At 44.6% G+C, this 21,140-nt stretch overlaps 3 protein-coding genes across 6 annotated transcripts in view; 1 reads left to right on the top strand and 2 right to left on the bottom strand.

Annotated features, from left to right (window-relative positions):
- dmd (dystrophin) overlaps positions 1-21,140 on the bottom strand; it is a 272,414-nt gene that overhangs the window by 210,748 nt on the left and 40,526 nt on the right. For all 4 annotated transcript variants that reach the window (XM_037973934.1, XM_037973936.1, XM_037973937.1 and 1 more), the window contains exons 6-8: positions 7,258-7,336; positions 3,301-3,413; positions 2,198-2,326 (exon numbers count right to left, since the gene is read on the bottom strand). In XM_037973934.1, coding sequence (XP_037829862.1) covers positions 2,198-2,326; positions 3,301-3,413; positions 7,258-7,336 — 321 coding nt within the window. The remainder of the gene's footprint in view (positions 1-2,197; positions 2,327-3,300; positions 3,414-7,257; positions 7,337-21,140) is intronic.
- thrap3b (thyroid hormone receptor associated protein 3b) lies at positions 8,976-18,115 on the top strand. Its single transcript, XM_017439610.3, has 11 exons — positions 8,976-9,345; positions 11,394-11,542; positions 12,956-13,771; positions 14,061-14,678; positions 14,892-15,058; positions 15,129-15,240; positions 15,318-15,393; positions 15,893-16,074; positions 16,729-16,960; positions 17,286-17,432; positions 17,771-18,115. The coding sequence occupies exons 2-11, from the start codon at positions 11,427-11,429 to the stop codon at positions 17,996-17,998; spliced, it is 2,694 nt and encodes an 897-aa protein (XP_017295099.1). The 5' UTR covers positions 8,976-9,345; positions 11,394-11,426; the 3' UTR covers positions 17,999-18,115.
- Positions 18,761-21,140, bottom strand: part of eva1bb (eva-1 homolog Bb (C. elegans)) — a 4,487-nt gene continuing 2,107 nt past the window's right edge. The window contains exon 3 of the mRNA XM_017439612.3: positions 18,761-19,699. Within this exon, the coding sequence (XP_017295101.1) occupies positions 19,278-19,699 (422 nt within the window). The 3' untranslated portion in view covers positions 18,761-19,277. The remainder of the gene's footprint in view (positions 19,700-21,140) is intronic.

Here is a 21,140-nt window from a genome sequence, read left to right as displayed (position 1 = left end):
GTTACACGTTGACTTATATTCCGGTTCCCACAGACTGGCTCTGTACACCTGTGGGAGTTAGATGATAATCAATCAATTAATCAACAAATCAACTAACCAGTCAACCAATTAACCTGTCCACAGGCTCAATTTCTTCCATTATAACCTCACCAACACCTTAGATAAGACCAAAGAGCTGTCAAACGACTTCAGGGACAAGGTAATAGATCTGCACAAGGCTGGGCTACAAGACAATCAGCAAAAAGCCTGGCGAGATTATGACAACTGGTAATGTGATTATTCAGAAATGGAAGAATTTAAAGTGGCCATCAATCGCCCTTGGTTAACAGCTTCAAGCAAAATCTCCCCTTAGGAGGGAAGGATGATCAGGAGAAAGGTGAGGGATCAGCCCACAGCTACACAAGATGAGCTTGTTAATAGTCTGAAGGAATTTGAGTCCACAGTCACCAAGAACACCTCTGGTAACCGACTATGCTGTAATAGATTGAAATCTTGCAGACCCACAAGGGGCCCCTGCTCTAGATGGCCCATGTACAGGTCAATCTTTGCCATCTTTTTCTACTAAGGATACAAGAGGACTTTGCTACATTAAAGGAAAATTGGAAGAGCCATGCACTGTAAAATACTGTAAGAGACCCAGGCAAAGAAGGAGTAGCTAAAGAAGAAATACATGAGGGTAATGGAGTCGCCTAGCCAGTCTCAAGACCTTAATCCTTTCAGTGGGGGGAACTGAAGCTTCAAGTTGCCAAAAAAAAGTAAAGAATTTAAAGAGATTCTGTAAAGAGGAGTAAAGACGAGTGGGCCAAAACCCCTTCTGAGATGTGTGCATACATATTGACAAACTAGAAACATCTTATCACTGTTCCGATACCAAGGATTTTTCAACCAAGAACATTTTGCTTGAGGATCAAATACTTCTTTCACTCAATGACATAAATAAATAAATAACTTTTATGTAACAGGTTTTATTACAGAATTTGTAGTTGCTCCCCATTAAAATAGAATTACCATAAAAAATGAAAGTTGTGCATTTCTTTGTAATCAAGCAAACTTGATGAAAATTACCATCATGGTAACATGGTAAGGACTGAGGTTATTTAAATAGAAACAAAACAGACCTCATTCTGCACAATGATCATAATTTTGCATTTTTGTCTATGTGGAAGGCAGATTTTTATGTTACCAAAATTGCAGTCATTTCACTAGTTGCAATTTTGTTTTATCTATAAATTCCAAAAAGGTTATTCTACTACTGGGTGTAAAACATAAAATAAATGTAGACATTGAAATGAACAAATAACAGAAAAGTACTTACAGAACAGTGCTGTAATAAGGTGCATGAAAAGAAAGGTGAACAAGTAACATTAATAATTACTCAAAAAAATTAAGAGACTAGAAATAACAAAAAAACATGACTTTACACAAAAAATACAACAGTGTGGATATCAGTGTTCTAGTTGTATTTTAAGTTGCATTTAGTGAATTTGGGCTCAAACACTGAAGTGTCCAGGTAATGGTCTAGGCCTTGTTCACACTAAGAGATTTGTCAATCTTTTGTGTCCTTTCTAAAATTATCCTTGTAAACATGGCACCATTTCTAGAAATTGTCATGATTTGGGTTTTGTTTGGGCTGTTCTTTGAGTTTTCTTTTGGGTTTATTGTTTCTTTTATTTCTTTGCTGTTATATTTAGTGTATTTCTTGCCGTCTTGTTTTCCTCATGTTTTGGCTCTGGTTTAGTTTTAGTTTATGTTTTGTATTTAGTTTTGTTTTGCTGCCTCAACAGCTTTTTGTTTTTGTTTCTTTTTATTTTAAATGAATTATTTTATTCCTGGAGCTAGAATGAGTCTACGCATTGGGTTCACTGCAAACTCCACCCAACCTGAAAAAAATGTCTTTATCCTGCTGCAGTAACTATGCCAGGCCTATATGTGGCGCTGTAAAGCTGCCATGGAAACAAAACCAAAAAATGAAACAAGGTGCATTTAGTTTGAGTGATAGATACAAACTGTAAACGTCAAACACTACAATGTTTTCTTAAAACACAAAAGGCTGTTTCTGTTTAGATGTAAACCTTTAATGCTAAAAAAACATTTGCTTATTCATAAAACACTGATCCTGTGTCTTGTGATACTGTGGAGTTGTGGAGCACCAGATGGACCATTGCAGATTAAGTTTGGACTATGTTATTTCACTCACCCGACATCGGTCCAATTGTACTTTGAGGGGTTCTGGCTCAGATGCTGGAGGTGCCTGAACTTTGAGCCAGTTCTCACTGTTGTCCACTGCCTGCTCGCTCTGCTCGTACAAGCTGTAGAAGGCCAACACCTGCCAAAACAAAAACAATTTATGCACAAAAAGAACTTATTCCAGTTACCAAACTTCCCATAAATACACAAAACCTGCCAATTTTTTTCTAGTTTTGGTCAGACTAACTGGAGAATATTATAATACTAAACCAGACAGAGCTTTTTTATACCATTTCCATTCAATAATTGCACTTATGGGTTGCATGTTTTGCTGCATTTGTGAAAACAAATATAAGGTTTTTGACCAAATGCTGGGTTTTTTTGGTATATGGACCTTTTTAAAATCAAAGTAAGAGCTGTGTGCGCATTCTCAACACAAAGTCAAACTCATTCCCAGTGTGGGTTGGACTCTGCTAGGGCTGCCACTTGTCTCTAACTCTGTTTGTGGTGTTCATAGACAGGATCTCAAGGCACAATCATGGAGAGGAGGGCGGCTGGTTTTGGAACCTCAGTCTCGTGTCTGTTTTTTGTAGATGATGTGGTTCTGTTGGTGTCTTCAAGTCATGACTTTCAGCCAATTCTACAAAGTCTGAAATCATTGGTCTCAACCAGAAAAATGTGGAATGCTTTGTCTGGGTTGGATGTTTGTCTTTGCCTTAAGTGGAGAGTATCTGGGAGTCTTGAGTTATGAATGATGGTAGGCTGGAGCTGAAGCTCTATTGTTTTCTTCCAGTGTAATAATGACATTGCTTTGGTCTCAAGGAGCTGAGCCTAAAGGCAAAGCTCTTGATTTACTGGTCAATCTTCGCTCCAACCCCCACTTTTGTGCAGGTATGAATCCTGACTGAAATAAAAATATCCTAGATACAAGCAGCTGAAACGAGCTTCCTCCATAGGGTGGTTGAGCTCAGTCTTAGAAATAGGGTGACGAGTTTTGTCATCTGGAGAGATTTCAGAGCACCTCCGTATCTAAAATAGTCAGCTGAGGTGGTTCAGGCATCTGATTAGGATGCGCATGTCTAAATTTGTCCAAGTGTCCATGCAAGTGTGTACCTTTGTCTGGTAAGCCAGCCATGCGAGCCTGTCTGCCAACAGGGTACAGAAACCCACCCAGCGCTGGTTTAGCTGATCTGCTGCCTGAGCGATGTCATCAGCACGGCTGCCCTCTGGAAGGGGGTGTTTAGGGGAAGAAAAACAAAGAGGAGGCATCTAACTCAAGATAAATTAGCATTGGTCTACACATAAAAGAGAGCTTAGCAAAGAACCAATATGAAAATGTATTTAAAGGAACTTTGTTACTGTCAGTCTGTCACAAAGACACAATATAGAGGTTTTCTTATCAAAGCAATTGCAAAATTGGTTTGGTTTTCAACAGTCAGAAAGACACTTTACATAGGTCTCACAACCTATGCTCGCACGCTTTCCAAAATTTTTTATGGCAAACTTTATTTGGCAGCTACTGTTGTTGTCTACTTAAACAATACAAATTACAGCACAAATATTCAAGATTACTGTCCGCTCCAATGTGTTTCAAAGTTCACATAGTGTGACAATGAATGGAACTAGTGACTCTGGCAGGGGCAGGGTTTCAGGGGGGGCTGGGAGGACGGCACACCCCCGGCCAGGGCCCAGAGGGCATGGATAAAAGATAAGACTTAAGGGAGCCAAGCCTTTACCACGCCTGAGGAACTGAAGAAGGGGGGCCCTCCCATGACTGTGTACAGAGGAGCCAGGAGTATGGGCACAGGTTCAGGCTGCTTAACATCACCCATCATTCACATTTATACAGGGGTTATATAGGTTGCCTCAGTCAGGATTAAGTCATGGTTGCTAAAAACTTTACAAGACCGACTGACCTTAGCAATGTAGTAGGTGTAAAATATTGAAAAAAATGTGCTGCATGTCTGGCATTATTTTCACTCTTACATTTAAATTTAAGACGTGCAAATTTACAAGTGGATCGCTGATATTGTCTACAAGTGTATTTTTGGTAAAACTTGCCACCAACGTCATCATCAGTCACTTGGTAACAGATTGCAAACTAGGTGGAGCATTTTTCCTGACTAAGGTAACATGAGTGGCACTTCATATCAGCATAAAAGTGGATCGGCTAAGCCAAAAGAAAAGGAAAAAAGAGAGCAAGGAAAAGCAAAGTTACAAAAACTGGACACACATTTTGTTTGTCGTCCTGGAGATGAACCTGACTTTTTTTGGTGGCCCACCAAAACTGCCAGTACGGCGGTACTGCTATACCACCAACAGAGAAAAGAGGGGATATAAGCCAGGCGGCTGGGCTAATATACAATGTTGTCCATAGAGAATGAGAGAGCAAAGAAGATGGACATACAGAGCATCATGGATGAGTTCACAGAGCACAAGGCTCATCGTATGCCCTTCAAATAGTGGTAAGCAGGCCTAAAGTACCTCATAGTGAAATTGTGTTTGTGAACATGTGGGCAGCTTGGCCAGTTTTACTAAACTTTATAGCTATTGATACAGGCTCTGAATTGAAACAGATAAAGTGGGTGTCAATGATCTGATCGCTATCCATGGTGCTGAACTGCTTTGAATTTGTGTTGTTTTATCATTAGTGACCATTTAGCCCAACATTAGTGTTGTTCTCTTGGTTTGTTATACTTCATGTCCGTTTGATGCACTTCAAAATGACATAGTCGCTCTCCGTGGTGCTGAAGCTTGTAAGCCCCGCTGTCGCAGGCATGTGTATGTTGTAAAATTATGTTATCATGAGTTTTATTATTTGGGTATAAAGGGCTCGGTCATTTGCCCTGCCCCCGGCCCGGCTCTGATTTGTTCCGCTAGTGGACTGTGGATCTAAAAAAACATTACTAAAATGGACTGGATACACAAAGTAGGGTGAGAAATAAGATGTTTCTCTTGATTGGAGGATAGAACTCGTACCAACTTGTAAGAAGAAAAATGTCCAACTACTAAAAATCGCTACGTGCACTGACTTACATAGCCGTTTTTAATTAGGTTATAAATAAAACTAGTGTTTATGCTTTTGAATAACTTAAAGCCAACAAATTGCTGGAAGCAGTGAATCATCAATGTTGTGGATGGGTATGGGACAAAATGAGACTAAAAGTTGATGATAACAAACTTGTTACAGCTAAGGGGAAAGCTTCAGGCATTCCCATAATCGTTGATGTTTTTGCGACCATAGTTTCACTTCAAAATTACGATAAAATTGAAAGATAAAACTGTCCTATAGCTAATTTTGATGCCGAGTGTAGTGATGTTGCATGGAAGCAATGTATTGAGCCTCATAATTCTATTAAGTATCCTATGCAGTAAATATTTGATCCTTCTTTTGGTTTATTCTGAATTTCTGGAGATAATCATTATGCAGGAAGAAGGTTTTTCTGCATACTGTAGATTACATGGTTTGTCTCTATTCCCTTAAACAGATGTCTTACTATCACCAGTCTAATTATTGTACTTTTGAACCATAGTTGATATTTGGTGATGCTCTTTACAGTGTTCAATGATATTTTTTTTCTCTGATTAGTAGGTGCAGTATGTGGATATAGTGCTGCAAAGGAGAGTTTAATGCAACTTTTCAAGTGTTTATGAACTCAGTTTAGCAATATTAAAAAAGCCTGTTAAGTTTTATAAGATGTTTCAAATGGTTCGGCCATTTGAAACATCGGCCACTGACACGCTGAATTCGGCCGCTGACACCTCGGGTTCGGCCGCGGACTCTTCCGGTTCAGCCGCGAACACTTTGGGTTCAGCCACGGACTCTTTGGGTTCAGCCGCGGGCACACTAGACACAGGTGACGGTGACGCCACAAACGGGGTCCATCGCCAGGAGCGCCAACGTGAGATGTCTTCTCTGGCCTCGCAGAGCACCGCCTTCATTCCGGGGAGCGTCCCCACCCAAGGGAGAAAGAGTGCTACGTCCACGAGGGCCTGAGCAGCCCGAACACACTCCTCGACCATCAGAGGAGTTGGTGAGGCAGCCTTACTGCCAATTCTCGCTCCACAGTACCTTCTCACTGTGGCACGAAAACTCGAACACTCTTCATGGAAGGGACCAAAAAGCTCCCTCGCCGCCTGGTCCAAGAACACTCCTACTGCCTGGTCCATAGTTGTGGTCGGGTCCTACTGTCAAGGTTCACGGTTCCAACGGGAGCGAAGAGGACCAGAGAGCAGCAGGTAAGAAAAAACCTCTTTAATGGTGAACGTAGACACTTTCTTGATTCCAAAAACGTAGATACATGGCCAGACGTGACAGGATGTGATAGAACGCATGATACGACGAGGACCCGACACAAACTGAAAACACAAGTGCCCTTAAATACAAAACAAACATAATCATGAAAATCATATACAGGTGTGCCAAAACCCAAAAAAAGACGAACCAAAAGAAACACAACAAAAACCCGAACCGGAACCAAAACCGGAATCCTCACACCCTAATGAATATCAAAAAGTTAAATATAGGCAAAACACTCTTTCACTGACAAGATTTAGGAGTTTTATCACTGTAGTAACATTTTGATGAGAGAACATTCATATTATCAAAGTTATTAGTTTTGAAATTCCAGTTTTTTTATTTTCTTGTCTCTTAAAGTGTTACTATTCAAATGTTAAATTTATTGCTGTTAAATTGTCTCGTTGACCATCAAAAAAAAAAAATCTGTTCCAATAAACCCTTCTGAACCAGAAACATATAGGAAACGCTGCTAACTATAGAGTTTAACATTTTTTTGTGTGTTTTGTTCCGAAGAAGGTTAAAGCAAAAAAAAAAAAAAAAGAGAGAGAAGTGAAAAGTCAAAATCTAGCTTTTCTCTGCTTAGAGGAATGCCAAGAATTGCACAAGGACAGAGGTGAGGACACACACAAAGATACATCTCTGTCCCTTTCTCTTCCTGTGTGTCTCTCTATCTGTGTTTCTATGGAGACGAGGAGAGAGGGTGGGACAGGTGGAAGTGTTGCCATGGGGACAGACGGGGTGTGCATGCCTGTGAATGAGCATGTGTGTACCTTGCTCAACGAGGGTCTGTGCCGTGCGCGTTGCCTCCTGGAGCTTTCTGTACTTCTCTGGTCGCTCTCTGTCGATGGCCTGTGGCAAACAGACGGGAAGACAGGGAGGCAATTGGTCAGCGAAGGAGAGGAGAGAAGTTAAAGGACACACAGATTATTATTTATGATGAAAAAACACATTTAAACTTCTAAAAATGTAGGGTTTTATTTACTGCTAAAAATAAGAGCTATTGCAGATTTTACAGTGCAATCTTATTTTATTAAGGCAGTTACAAAGACATGAGCACATCTGGGCACATCAGGTGCAATGCCTAAGGCACATCAACACACATCACCCATCTTCAGATTGAAAGATTACTCACCACTGAGCCATAGCCACCCAGAGTGTTACACACACTCTTTGGCACTGAAAACAGCTTTAAGGGTGTCCTAGAGTGCCTGATACCATGATACCAATAGATCCTTTACGCCTTCCGGATTGAACTTGCTCCTACACACCTTCTGAGATTGGTATCTGGGAAATTTGGAGGCCCTCAAACTCAGTCTAACTCAACCCATACAGTCCAACATTTGCAAATCACAAACACAGAATACCGAACAAGTTTATGTACAGTGTCACACACAGAAATGTTCATATTTTCCGTGAGCTGAACTGGGCTCATTCTGGTGATATTAAATGACAATCTTGTGGGGAAAAAACACTCTGTAGTTGCTCAGCTGCAGTGTGAATTTACGTATGTGCTGCAGATTATACATACAAGTAAAGTGAAGCTGATGCTGCTTGCAGAGAAAGCACAGACTACCATTCTTGTGTTTTAAGGCATACATAGTTCATTTTGGAGCGTAATGCCTAGTTTGAATAATCTGTATTTTTAAATGTCCTGAGATCTGGGGTCATTCAGAAAACATCCAAGGTTACAGCCCCTAAAGTTCATGTATAACCAGAACAATGGTCAATCATTATTTTTTAAAAAATTGCAACTGATTCTCTTTTAAAATAGTCATAGAGTTGTTGCAGGTATCCAGAATTGGCCTCAAACCCTTTTTAATTTTGTCATAGGTATCTCAAGCCCTTTAGCTTCTGTAATTTGACACCTTCATGGTAGCTCTCCTATGACAAAAAACATCCAACGCTACAGCTCCAAATGTGAAGACTGAAAAACCACACTGAAGATCCATCCATCCATCCATTTTCTTCCGCTTATCCGGGGTCGGGTCGCGGGGGCAGCAGCCTAAGCAGGGAGACCCAGNAGGGTTCTGGGGCCGTCTGAAGGGTTCTGGGGCCGTCTGAAGGGTTCTGAGATTTAACTGATCAAAGATATATGAAGACTGCAAATTCAAAGCGAAGCAAATATAGAATATAAAATACTTATTATTCAGATTTATTTTTTATTTTTTTTGCACACTAAAATATTTATTTTGGTGTGTATTATATACATATCATCAAATAAATTAATTTAGTCAATTGAATTGAAAACAAGGAGTTTTCAGCAGTTAAAATTGTTTTCTGATTTATTAGGGTCTTTTTGTTTTATTTTGGAGGTTTTTCATTTCAGTCCTTCTTAGTTTATTTCTTTTATTATAGTATTTAACTTTTGTTTTTTAGTATTTATGCAGTCATGTCTTTTTTAAACTTTTCGCAGTTTTTCTCTTTGACCCACTTTCTGCTGTCTTCACGCTCACGCGCTGCTGCTCAACCGAAGTCTCGCGTGATTTCGCCGAACCGTCCGATTGTAGCGTTCGTTCGTGCTCGGTCGTTAGCGACGATTAAACGTCGTTACCGTGAAAAGTGAACAGTTGATCACAGTTGGTGAACAGGTAGATACGTGTTTAGTTGCATTTTATGGAACAGAACCGAGGAGGGAAACACCTGGCTTCCGGTTTGTCCCCCTGTTTGTTGACGGACGCTAACAGGCTAGCCTAGCTGCTAAGAAGCTAGCCTAGCTGCTAACATCCGCAGGTTCGGCTAAAGGAAGCAGGAAGGAGGCAGTGGACGTGCAGGCGGTTCGGCCTGGAAGCTTCAGCTACTCCTTCGAACATTTATCCAGACAAACAGAACCCGTCCAGCTGCGGAAAGACTAAGAAAAGGTAAGGATTTATTTAGTAGCTCTGATAAGAAGCAGGTAACGTTAGCACCGGTTTAACGTGTGATTTGTGTGGAATTCTGCGGGAGCCTTATCGATACTAGTGATCGGTTTCATCGGTTTATGGTTCTGCTGCTGCAGCGTTTGGCTGTAGTATTAAATCAAACCGAACTCTGAATCTTTTCTTTCAGATGGTTTGTTGTGTTTTTGCTATTTTAGCTGCTAGAAACCAGCTGGACGAGCTCTGCGTGGTAAAGCTGGTGGACTTTGTCTTCTCCGTGGTTGTTAATAAGACTTAATGTCGTCTCTGTTGTCACATGTGGTTGTTTGCATGGAGCAAACCTCCCAACCAAAGGAGCTCATGATGGGAAATCTGAGCTCAGAAATGGTTTCCAATCAGGAAGTCTTCAGCACATAATGACCCAGATCAGGTTAGTCTGATGGTTAAACGGGTCAGGTTAGCTTGATGGTTAAACAGATCAGGTTAGCTTGATGGTTAAACAGGTCAAGTTAGTCTGATGATAGAGCAGGTTCTGATTCTGGTGCTGGTTCTGGTTCTGGGCTATTAGAGTTGGTGAGATGTGATGAAATGGAAAAGGCTAAAATTATCTATGACTGTTTTTACTTCCGTTTAGAGTGGTGTGTGAGGTTTGTGTGGGTGTGTGTGTCGGGGGGGTGTACACACACACACCTCTCACACACGATCTGATAGCCTGTTTTTCTCTGATCGTTTTATCGCTGACAGTGGATCTAATTTTTCAGTAAAACAAACATGTTATTGATGTTTTTCAGTTTCTAAGAGTTTATTCCAGCAATTTTCCAGATATATTGATATGTAATTCTGAAATGCGGGTACACACTTAATGTCAATAAAACACTTTTATCTCAACAAACTCTGAGGATGAATCCATGAAAACAGTCAGACTTCATCCTCCTGTTTCTGGAGGTAAACAAACATGCTGCTAATGTTTAATCTCGGGACACATCACCTACTGATATGAGACCTGTTGACTTTGCAGCGAGCTTTAACACCACAGGTGTGTGATGAGACACACAGGTGTGGTCTTTTTGTAACCTGTGGCAGAAGAAGAAGAAAGTGAGGTGGTGGGAAGAGGCAGAAACTCTGCAGAGCTTCAGTCTGTTTGTCTCATAGCAACCAGAAGCTCCAAACATCCAGTGAAAAGGCCTCCTTTATTGATCAGGACCAACCCCCAGTTCCTGGTTCCCCTGAAGCAGCTTTCCCTGCTGCGCTGTAGGAATAACTGAAGCTGCTCCGGACCCAGGCAGCAGAACCCAGTCCGACTCGGTCCAGTTTGCAGAAAGACTCCAGGATTTAAATTCTAAAGTGAACAAATTAAATCTTATTTTCTGTTTCACCCCAAAAAGTCTTCCATGTTGTTGAAGTCTTTGTGTTCAGCTGCAGAGAAAACATCAAAAATAGTAGAATAAAATCAGCTGAGTTTAGTTTGATGTTCTGGATTTCTCCAACTTTCTAAAGATGTTCTGGATCGTTAAATTCCAGCTAACAGATTCTTTCTTTAAAAGGAGGACTACAGCTTTCCTTTAAAATCAAACAGCTTTTAAAACTTGTTTCTTAAACATTTTTGTCCTTTTTTGTTAAAATGTGTTTTATAGACAGAAACGCATTTTATTGTTTCTAGAGCAACATAAACTTCATGGTTGTTGCAAACAGAACTGTTGTTTTGATGCCAACTTGTAGTCTGAAATGTCTGCTGGACAGGATGGACTTTTAATCTGCAGCTGATTTCCTGTTTGTTTTGTTGTTGTTTACCAGCTGACAACAGGTAAACAAACTCAGACGGCTCTGATTTAAATCCGTCCTTCATCGCTCCTTATCACTTCTGACCGAGTCGTTCACTGGCTGACTGAAGACAACCGGGCCGGCTAGGTTCAGGGTGGTGTGGGTCTGCTCAGGTCCTGGCCCGGCCGGGCCCGGCAGCAGAACCGGATCAACGTGTTTCTTTAACAAAACAAACATTAGTTTCCTGTTTCCTTAACGACTCGTTTTAACGACCCGGTTTCTGTTTGCAGGGACCAGAAGTTTGAACTGACCTGAGTCCAAAAATGTCAAAGGCTCCGGATTCTCCATCACGACCCCGGTCCAGGTCCAGGTCCAGATCCTACTCCAGATCCCGATCCAGGAGCCACTCCCGGTCCAGATCCAGGAAACGTCACTACAGGTGAGTCCGGTTTGTTTTACATGTTTGACTCCAGGAGGAGCTCCGTTTGTGGACCGATCGGGACTGATCAGAACCGATCAGGACTTATTGAGACCGATCAGAACCGATCGGGACAAGAGGATGTCCCGGTCTGTAACAGGTTGGGTTTGAAACAGCCGTCAGAAATGTTTGTTTTTATCTTTTGTCAGGATTTTAGAGTGTTAATGATTCCTTGGTGGCCCGTCATCAGTTTGTTTTTTACTCTTCTTCTCTGAGCACAACAATCAGAACCAACGGTCCACTCCTGTGGCTCCTCATCTGTAAATCCTCTGATTATTATCTAAACAAATACTGTTCTTATTGACAAAGCTCCAAACAATCCAAAAAAATCACTTCTTCGGTGAATCCAGCAGTTGTCTGTTTTCTGGTTCTCTCTCATTAATCCAGTTTCAGTAAAATGATGTTCATGTTTAGGAATAAAACCAGCATCCTTATCTTTGATTGACAGCTCACTGAGCCAATAGGAGCTTTTGTATCTGGAAACCCATCAGTTTTTGTGTTGCTGTTAAAGTTATCATTCTTTGGATCTGAACTTTCCTCCAGTTGGTTCTTGAAGAGCTCTGCTGTGTTTCAGGAGGACTTTAAAGGAATAAAATCAGATCCTTTGGTGCTGTCTGCAGAGAGGGGAATGTCTCATAAAGAAATGTACCATAGTGATAAAACGGAGCGTAGCTCAGGGAACCTTTGTTAAAATAAAAGAAGATATAATCGTGCTCTTCTGTTTGGTTAGTCTTTTCCTGGACATTCCCTCAGGTTTGCATTATTTTGCATATTTACTTTTGGGAGGAGGATGAAGAGCGTCATCGAGCTGTTTGAAGAGGAAGAGTAAAACTTGTTGGAGTTTGACCTGATCAGTGTGACTACATGTCCATGATTTGTCTGATGGAGGTTAAAGCAGCTCGCTCTGACTGTCCTGCCTTCGTTCAGACACGAAGCCGTCGGACATCTTCGAGATATTTAACATCATGAACAGGTGGGAGCCTCTTCTCAACAGGCTGGCCTGCGTGGGCCTGATTCTCGCTGGACTTCTTAACGGAGGAAACTCTAAAGAAACGCCTCTGATTAATAATGTGTCTGTTTAGTTTGTGTCCCTCTCAGAGGAAACGCTCTGTGGGTTTAAATGAACTTATTGTTGTTTTCTGTTAAACGGATTCACTCAAACTCAAACGCTGCTGCAAACATGGAAGAACTGCTGCTCCGTTCAGATGATGTTGGAGTTTAAAAACACGGTGCTGCCATCAGCTGGTCACAGCAAAGACAGCCGATGGTTGCTGCTGTCTCACCGTCTCACATCCAACCAACATGTTTATCCAACACCAGCATCACTGCAGAGCTGTGTCACGGGGTTAACCATCTTTTCCTTTTTGTTTTCAGCTCCAGGTCTCGGTCCCGCTCCCGCTCTCACACCCCGACCTACAGAAATTATCCTTCCCGGGACTATCAGAGCAACAGAAGAGGCTTCAGAGGCTACAACCGCGGCTACCGCCGGCCGTACCAGTACCGCGGCCGCAACCGGGGCTACTACCCCCGCGGCCATTACCAGAACCGAGGAGGGGGAGGGGGCTACGGCTACAAGTCCAACTGGCAGGGCGGGGGAGGGGGAGGGGGCTGGCACGACCGCCAGGACCGCCAGGATCGCCAGGACCGCCAGGACCGCCAGGACCACTACAGTCCCAGGAGGGGGCACTCTCGCTCCCGCACGCCCAAGAAGCGTTCGGGCAGCCGGAGCCGCTCCCGCTTCTCTGACCGCTCGTCTTCGGGACGATCTCGGCGCTCCAGGCGCTCCAGCTACTCCTCGCGGTCCCGCTCCCAGTCCTCGTCCCCACGGCACCGCAGCAACAAGGCTCGGCCCGGTTCCAAGGAGCCCAAAGACAAGCAGCCAGAAAGTCCGGCAGAGAAACCCGCTCAGCCCGCAGAAGGCAACGTCATCGAGAAGGCGTCTGGAGGGAAGTGGATCGACTACGACGCCAGCCCCAAACGAGGCAGCCCGGACGCCAAGAAAGAAGATGGCTCTGACAGCAAGGGGCCCGTGACTGGCGGGCCTCTCTGGAAAACCGTCGGATCGTCGACCCCTCCGTCAAAGAGTCCCTCCAAGTCCGGACAGACGGCCTCGTTCAGCGGCTTCGGCTTCTTCTCAAAGGAAGACACCAAAGCTGGAGACAGTACTGTGATTTCTGCCGCCTTCAAAAAGTACGTCCAAATTTTTACATGTTTAACCTGCTTCAAACATCCGGTTCTGGTTCTGAAACCAGAGTCCAGCTCACTGTTTGCATCGAAGGTCAGGCTTCTTCCTGACGGGGTTTAAAAAGCTTTGACACAAACAAGTTGCATGTTTCCTGGTTTATTCTGTCATTTTGATGCATTTTCTCTCAGGATATTGTGGTAATGTTTTAAAGTCCACTAACTATAAAATAATGTCACTGTCACTGTTTTTATCCGTCTTGCATGAATCAGATTAAACCTGAGGTCTCTGTTTCAGGTTCATGGCTGAGAATAAAAGCAAAAAGCAGGCGTCAGAGAAGGAGAACAGCCGTGAGAAGGAGGGGGCTGCAGATCGAGAACCTGACAAAAGCTCCAAGTCCTCAGAGCTCTTCAGCATCTCTGCAGCTTCATACTCAGAGTCAAAGGATGACAAAGTCCTGCCTTTCTTCGACCCGGGAGAGGAGGAGTTCCTCAAGTCACAGGGCCTGAAAGAGAGGGGCATCGACGAGGAGTCAGAGGTCAAATCCGCCCTCTCTGCCAGGGACATCTTTGGAAAATGGGGCGATGAGCCGAGCTACTCGACATCATACCCGTCTGTCAAAGAGAAAGGCCGCAGAAACGCTGAAGAAGAAGAAATTGAAGACGACCTGGAGGAAGAGATGTACCGAAGCCGTAAACATGTGTCCAAGAAAGAGGAGAAGTCCAAGAAAAAGGAGAAGAAAGAAAAAGAGAAGGAGAAGTCCAAGAGGAGCATGTCCCCCCCCACAACATCCAGAGAGAAGGAGCGCCCGCTGTTCCCTGGAGCGTTTCCTCCTCGTGAGCAGTCTCCCGTACGCCTGTCGGCCTCCAGGGAGGACTTCGAGCTCAAAATCAGCTCGTTAGATGACATGCCCGGGTACGTGCACGCGCACACGCACAGTCACACTGAAATACGTCGTCAGAAGCCAGCCTGTGTGCTTCTCCTGAAGCAGGAGGCTGTGTTTTGTGTGAAGTTTGCTGAAGAAGCCTCCGTCACTCAGTTTCAGGAAGTGTCGTCCTGATGTTGTTTGGAAAGACAAACTAACCTCACATGTGGATGTTTCCATTCCTCACCTCTCTGTTCTCTCAGCTCTTCTCTGTCTAAAGATCGCCTCACGCCTCGCGATCTGCTCCAATCCTCCAAGAAAGATCCAGAGTTTCGCTCCATTTTCCAGCACATTCAGTCGGCGCAGCTCCGCCGCAGCCCGTCGGAGCTGTTCGCTCAGCACATCGTCTCCATCGTTCATTACATCAAAGGTACTGACGGGTCGGCTGCTCGGGGCAGCTCCTCGGTCTGTGTGGATTCTTACCTGTGGTGTGTTTGCAGCTCATCACTTCCACTCGTCAGACATGACTTTAAGCGAGCGGTTTGCCATGTACCAAAGAAAAGCTGCAGAGGCAGAAATGATGAAGCCAAGGAAGAGCCCAGAAATCCACAGGTATCCTTCTGTTGTCCTCATGGTGAAGCAGAGCAGCCGCAGCATCACTAACCTGAGCTCTCCTCCTCTTCCTGCAGGAGAATCGATGTTTCCCCCAGTGCCTTTAAGAGGCACAACCCCCTGTTTGAGGATTTGGACGAGACCAGCTACAAGGTGACGAGCACTTTTGAAATTTGACATACTTGGAGTGTGAGCCAATCTCGAGCAGCAGTGTTCAGCTTTGTGCTTCTCTTTCAAAGGATGCATATTTCTAAATCAAAAGAACCCAAATGTGTTTTATAAGTGCCAAGAAAGCCCCCCTGCCTAAGAGATATGGTTATTGATTGGGTATGTACGAACCCGAGCAAAGGCTTAAAGGAAGTGAATTAAGATCCAGAGTCCAAGCCTCTCATGGGACGCTTTTCTGTGCCTTTACCTTGTAAGTATTTTTCCTGACAAGAAAACCATCAAGCCACAAAACTGTGACGTCAGTTTATGTTCATGAGCTTCATGCATGTTCGCACCAACACTCCTGAAAAACTTACAATACACACAGTATCTGTTATTCTGCTAATTACTGGCAGCAGCCAAACCGAACACAGTGCTCATGTTGTGACTGTGTGGGAGCCTTGGACCTGCTGCTTCAGTGCCTAACAGAACCTCGTCTCTGCAGGAAACCAGCAAAAAGTTCAAAGGTGACGTGATGGACCTCCGCCTGGATATAGAAAGACGTAAGAGGTTTGGTGGGAAGGAGCGCGACTACAAGCGAGAAGGAGGCAGGAGCCCCGGAGGCTCCCGAGGACCCAGCAGGGAGCGGTCCTCTGAGAAATCTGGGAAACACCACAAGAAGTCCAAGTACGTCCACTCTGCCGTCCCCGCAGGGACGCTGCCAGTGTCTTCTTGTCGGGGACGCTGCCGGTGTCTTCTTGTCGGGGACGCTGCCGGTGTCTTCTGTCAGGGATGCTGCCGGTGTCTTCTTGTCGGGGACGCTGCCGGTGTCTTCTTGTCGGGGACGCTGCCTGTGTCTTCTGTCAGGGACGCTGCCGGTGTCTTCTGTCAGGGATGCTGCCGGTGTCTTCTGTCAGGGACGCTGCCTGTGTCTTCTGTCAGGGACGCTGCCGGTGTCTTCTGTCAGGGACGCTACCGGTGTCTTCTGTCAGGGACGCTGCCGGTGTCTTCTGTCGGGGAAACTAAGAGAATTTCAGGACAGATGTTAAGTTTCAGGACAGGACAGATGTTGTCAGGGGACGGGTGTTGTCAGAGGACAGATGTTGGGTCTGAGTCCCCGGGACAAACAGCAGCTGAGTTAATGCAGAACCTGCAGGTTCAGGACAGCGTGACACTGAAATGTCTGAAATGCTCTTTAGCAGCGGCAGCTTCAGAAGGAAAAGTGAACAGATGTTATCGGAGGATGTTATTGAGGATCTTTCTGCTGTGAAGCTTCACTGGATACAAACATCTGGAACCTGGACAGCAGGTTTTAAAGCTTTCTTCTTGTTTCTCTCGCAGGAAGAGTAAGAAGAAGAGGGATCGCTCTCAGTCCTCCTCTTCCTCCTCCTCCTCTCCGTCCCCCTACCCTCCCCCCTTCAGAGGGAAGGAGTACATGGGGGAGGGGATGGAGCCGTCGGAGGAGGGCTACAGCCACCCCCGCTATCCTCCTCGTGACTACAGCGGCCCCGGGGACCGGGGGCCCCGAGATTACGAGGCCCACGGTGCAGAGAGAGGAAGAGGCCGAGGATTTGTAAGTTCCTGTCAGACTTTGTTCAGACTTTCAGTTTCTCCTGACGTCTGATGTGTGGTCCTCAGAGTAGACTTCCTCCTAATGATGATGATGATGAGGAGGAGGAGGAGGAGGGTATAGATATAAACTCTGCCTGGTTTACATGAAGGTAACGTAGCATCAGGCAGTGGAAGCTCACCTCCTGCCTGTCTGCCTGTCTGTCTGTCTGTCTGCCTGTCTGTCCACCTGTCCGCCTGTCTCTCTGTCAACCTGTCTGTCCGTTTGGACCGGGGTGATGAAGATGTTTGTGTCTCGACTCAAAGTCTTCGTCTCGTTTTGGTTTCAGTTTCCCAGAATGAGAGGAAGAGGCTGGAACCGAGGAAATTATCCCGGGAACAGCAACGGAAACCCTGCTAACCCCAACCCGCCGGCTCGGCCCCAGGAGGAGGAGTGGGACCCTGAGTACACCCCCAAGAGCAGGAAGTACTACCTGGTCAGTTCTGTGGTCCTTCTGTTGACAGGAGGAGGAGGAAGAACTTCAGTTATGAAGTCAGCGGTTTTATTGTCACGTTGGTCCTGAATTTGTTTCTGAACCACGAGGCGAAGCAGCAGTTTTAGTTATTTATTATAAAACATAATTTATCATCTCTGTTCTGAAGAACAAACCTTGAACCTTACCAGACTGGCTCGAAGTGAAGGAGGAGGAAGTCATGTGACCTTCAGGTGGACGCGTTCCATCACCTGATAGTTCAAGGTGTTTCCTGTAGTGACCAGCAGGGGGAGCAGCTGCTCTGCAAACAGCTGACTGATGCTCCATCATGTTTCTTTCAGCACGACGATCGAGATGGAGAGAAAAGTTGGACGGACACCCGCGGTCGGGGGCGGGGCTCCTTCCCGACTCGCCGCGGCCGCTTCCTGTACCGCCGGGGCGGCGGCGGGAGCCCGAAGTGGACCCACGACATGTTCCAGGGAGGTGAGGAGGGGGAGCTGGGGGACGATGGCATCGAGGTGGAGCATAAAGAGTCCAAGAACGCCGGCGACATCACCCCGAAGCAGTGAGACGTCTGCTTACCGCGGCGACGAAGAGCGTCTTCTTCCACATCATCTCATCCTGTAACGGTTGGAACGTTTCTGAGGAGGAGACTAGCAGCTGTTTCTGTTTTTTATGTTTTACTTCTTTTTAAGGGAAAAAAGTTTGATTGGGTGTAGAAAACCAGAAGCGTCTGTGCCTTAGAGAAGACAGCGAGTCGGAGGCAGCCGCCATGTTTGTGTTCGGGCGCTCAGTGGGACCAATCCGACCCGAGCGTCCTCCTCACCTGCTGTGTGTGTGTGTGTCACTGTGTGTGTGTGTGTTCAGGTCAGCGCTGTGCACCGAGGAGCCGACTCAGATTTGCTTCAGTCAGAATAAATCCATCAGTTTTCTGCCTCCTGTTGATTTTAGTTCAGTAAATTTCTGTGTTTAGATTTGAAATCAGAATAGTTGTTAGAAAAAAACAAATATTTGTAAAGAATTGGGTGAAAATGATGACAAAGCTGCAGTTTTACTCATCAGAAACCTGCTCTGCATGTACTGACACACCGTTAATCTTTGATCGGAAGCTTCTTTTTTTTTACTGTTCTCAAGCTTTAAACTTACTGTCTTTTAATTTTCAATAAATATTTCTTTAATTCAGGACGTTTCTCCAGTTTTTTAAACATCCTGAACTTGATGAAGGTCAAACAGTTTAGATGAATGAATGAAATTAATTCAAGATGGAAAATAATTTTTATTTTGGGTGAAAGAATTTAATCTGGGCAAAAAACGATTCAAACGAGAAACGCTGAAGAAAAAACAATCTTTTTATTTTCAGCCTTCAGCTGCTGGGATGGGTCAAAATAAAGACCTGAACCCTGGAACCCTGACCAGAACTGGAGGGGGGACAGGAAGTGATGGAGGGGTCTGAGACAGGAAGTGATGAGGTCAAAGACACAAACTGAAGAAAGAAGTCCACGTCCCAGACTGACCTCTGGGATCAGGTTCAGGGTCCGGTTCTTCAGTGGTTCTTGTCTGATTTATCTGACAGAAGTTTGGTAAATCTGATTAAATAAAATATTGGAAGATTATTTAGTTAAATATTTGATTGTCTTTTAAAGATACACATCAGACCTGCGGCCCCTGGAGTTCCTGTGGTCTCTTGAGTTCCCGGGGTCTCTGGAGTTCCTGGTCTTCAGGACTTTGATGGATCAGAACCAACGAGTTAACCCTTTCATCAGGAACAGCTGAACAAACTGCATTCGGTGCAGGTCTTTGTTCACTTTGTGCCTCTGTGTGAATAAATTGTGTCAGTTTCAGGTCTGGTTAGTGGTAGTGGACTCGTCCGAGGGTCCCGGTTCCCGTGACCAGAACATCCGGCTGCCCGTTCCTCCAGATCTCCCGGACGATCCGTTCTCTCTCCTCCAGACGCCTCGCCTTCTCCATCTCCTCCACTGAGGCAAAGACGTCCATGCTCCTCAGAGTGCCGTTAGACTGGCTGCTGCGCTCGCTGCGGGCCCCCAAAGTCCCTTTAGGGGCCTCAGGGTCCACGCCGTCTTCCTCTGAACTGCTGTCCTCCTCTTCCTCCTCCTCGCTGGACTCCTTCAGCTGCCTCCTCTCAGGAGAAGGGGGAGGTCTGCCGAGGCGGCGGGTCCTGCAGGTGATGCTGAGCAGCAGGAGGCAGAGCGCCATGAAGAGGCCGAAGCAGACGCCCATCATGAAGTAAAGAGCCAGACTCTCCGGGTTGGCTGAAAGACAACCAGAAGGACTCGTTACACGGCCCTGAGGAGTCCCTGAGGAGTCCCTGAGGGNGATCGGTACAGCGCCTGCTTCACTGCAGACGCTGCACCAATCCGCCTGTCGATCTCCCGCTCCATTTTTCCCTCATTCATGAACAAGACCCCGAGATACTTAAACTCCTCCACTTGGGGCAGGACATCTTCCCCGACCCGGAGAAGGCACTCTACCCTTTTCTGGCTCAAGACCATGGCCTCGGATTTGGAGGCACTGATCCTCATCACACTGAAGATTTAAAAACAAAATATATAATTGCTTCATTTTTGCCAATCTTGATTTTAAAAGCGCACTTTGGTAGATTAAATGATAAATGTGGGGGCATATGCCAAGGTGGGTACAAAGTGAGCCAAGGCTTTTTTCTCTCTCTTTATAAGCCACCACATGGTTCAGTTATAGCCAGACACCACTTTACTTTTCACTTTTATGCAGACGACTTACAGACTTATTTGCGCATGAAGCCTAAAAGTAGTAACTTTCAAGCTTCTTTCATTATTTGTATTGCCAACATTAAGCAGTGGCTTCTGCATAATTTTCTGTTTTTAGATGAAAGTAAGACTGACTATCTCTTTTTCATTGATGATGATCCTTTCAACTTTGGTGCTGTGACATCTAAGTTAGAAGAGAGATTTTATTTCTCCAGTTTAGATTCTTAGAATGCTGGACAACAAACTGACCACACTCCCTCACTCTGCTGCTGTCTTTACTTGCTCTACTGTAATTATTTCTATAATTAATCTGTGTTTTTCTTTGTCTTTCTTGCAAAAGATAATGCCTGGACCAGTCATTTTATGTTTGTCTGAATCTCTTTCCTGTCCTCTCTAACCCCAGCTAGTCAAAGCAGATGGCCGCTCATCCTGAACCTGGTTCTGGTTCTGCTGGAGTTTTTTTCCTGTTAAAAAAGGAGTTTTTCCTTCCCATTGCTGTCAGTGTGCTGCTCAGGACAAAGTGAAGATTCAACGCAGTCTGCTGGCTTCCTTAGATAGATAACCTTTAGTAATTGGCTTTTTGTAATGTATATGAATGCGTTTGTACAGTGCCCTGGGATGACTTTTGTTGTGACTTGGTGCTATATAAATAAACTAAGCTGAATTAAAACTTTGTAGGCTACATACTGCATATATATTGTATATACAGGTGCTGGTCATAAAATTAGAATATCATGAAAAAGTAGATTGATTTCAGTAATTCCATTTAAAAAGTGAAACTTGTATATTATATTCATACATTACATACAAACTCATTTATTTCAAATGTTTATTTCGTTTAATTTTGATGATTACAAATGACAACAAATGAAAATCTCAAATTCATCATATCAGAAAATTAGAATCTTGTGAAAAGGTTCAAAATTGATGGCACCTGGTACCACACTCTAATCAGCTAATTAACTCA

Source organism: Kryptolebias marmoratus, linkage group LG23, assembly GCF_001649575.2.
Source record: "Kryptolebias marmoratus isolate JLee-2015 linkage group LG23, ASM164957v2, whole genome shotgun sequence".
NCBI lineage: Eukaryota > Metazoa > Chordata > Actinopteri > Cyprinodontiformes > Rivulidae > Kryptolebias > Kryptolebias marmoratus.
This window is presented reverse-complemented; position numbering and strand designations above follow the sequence as displayed.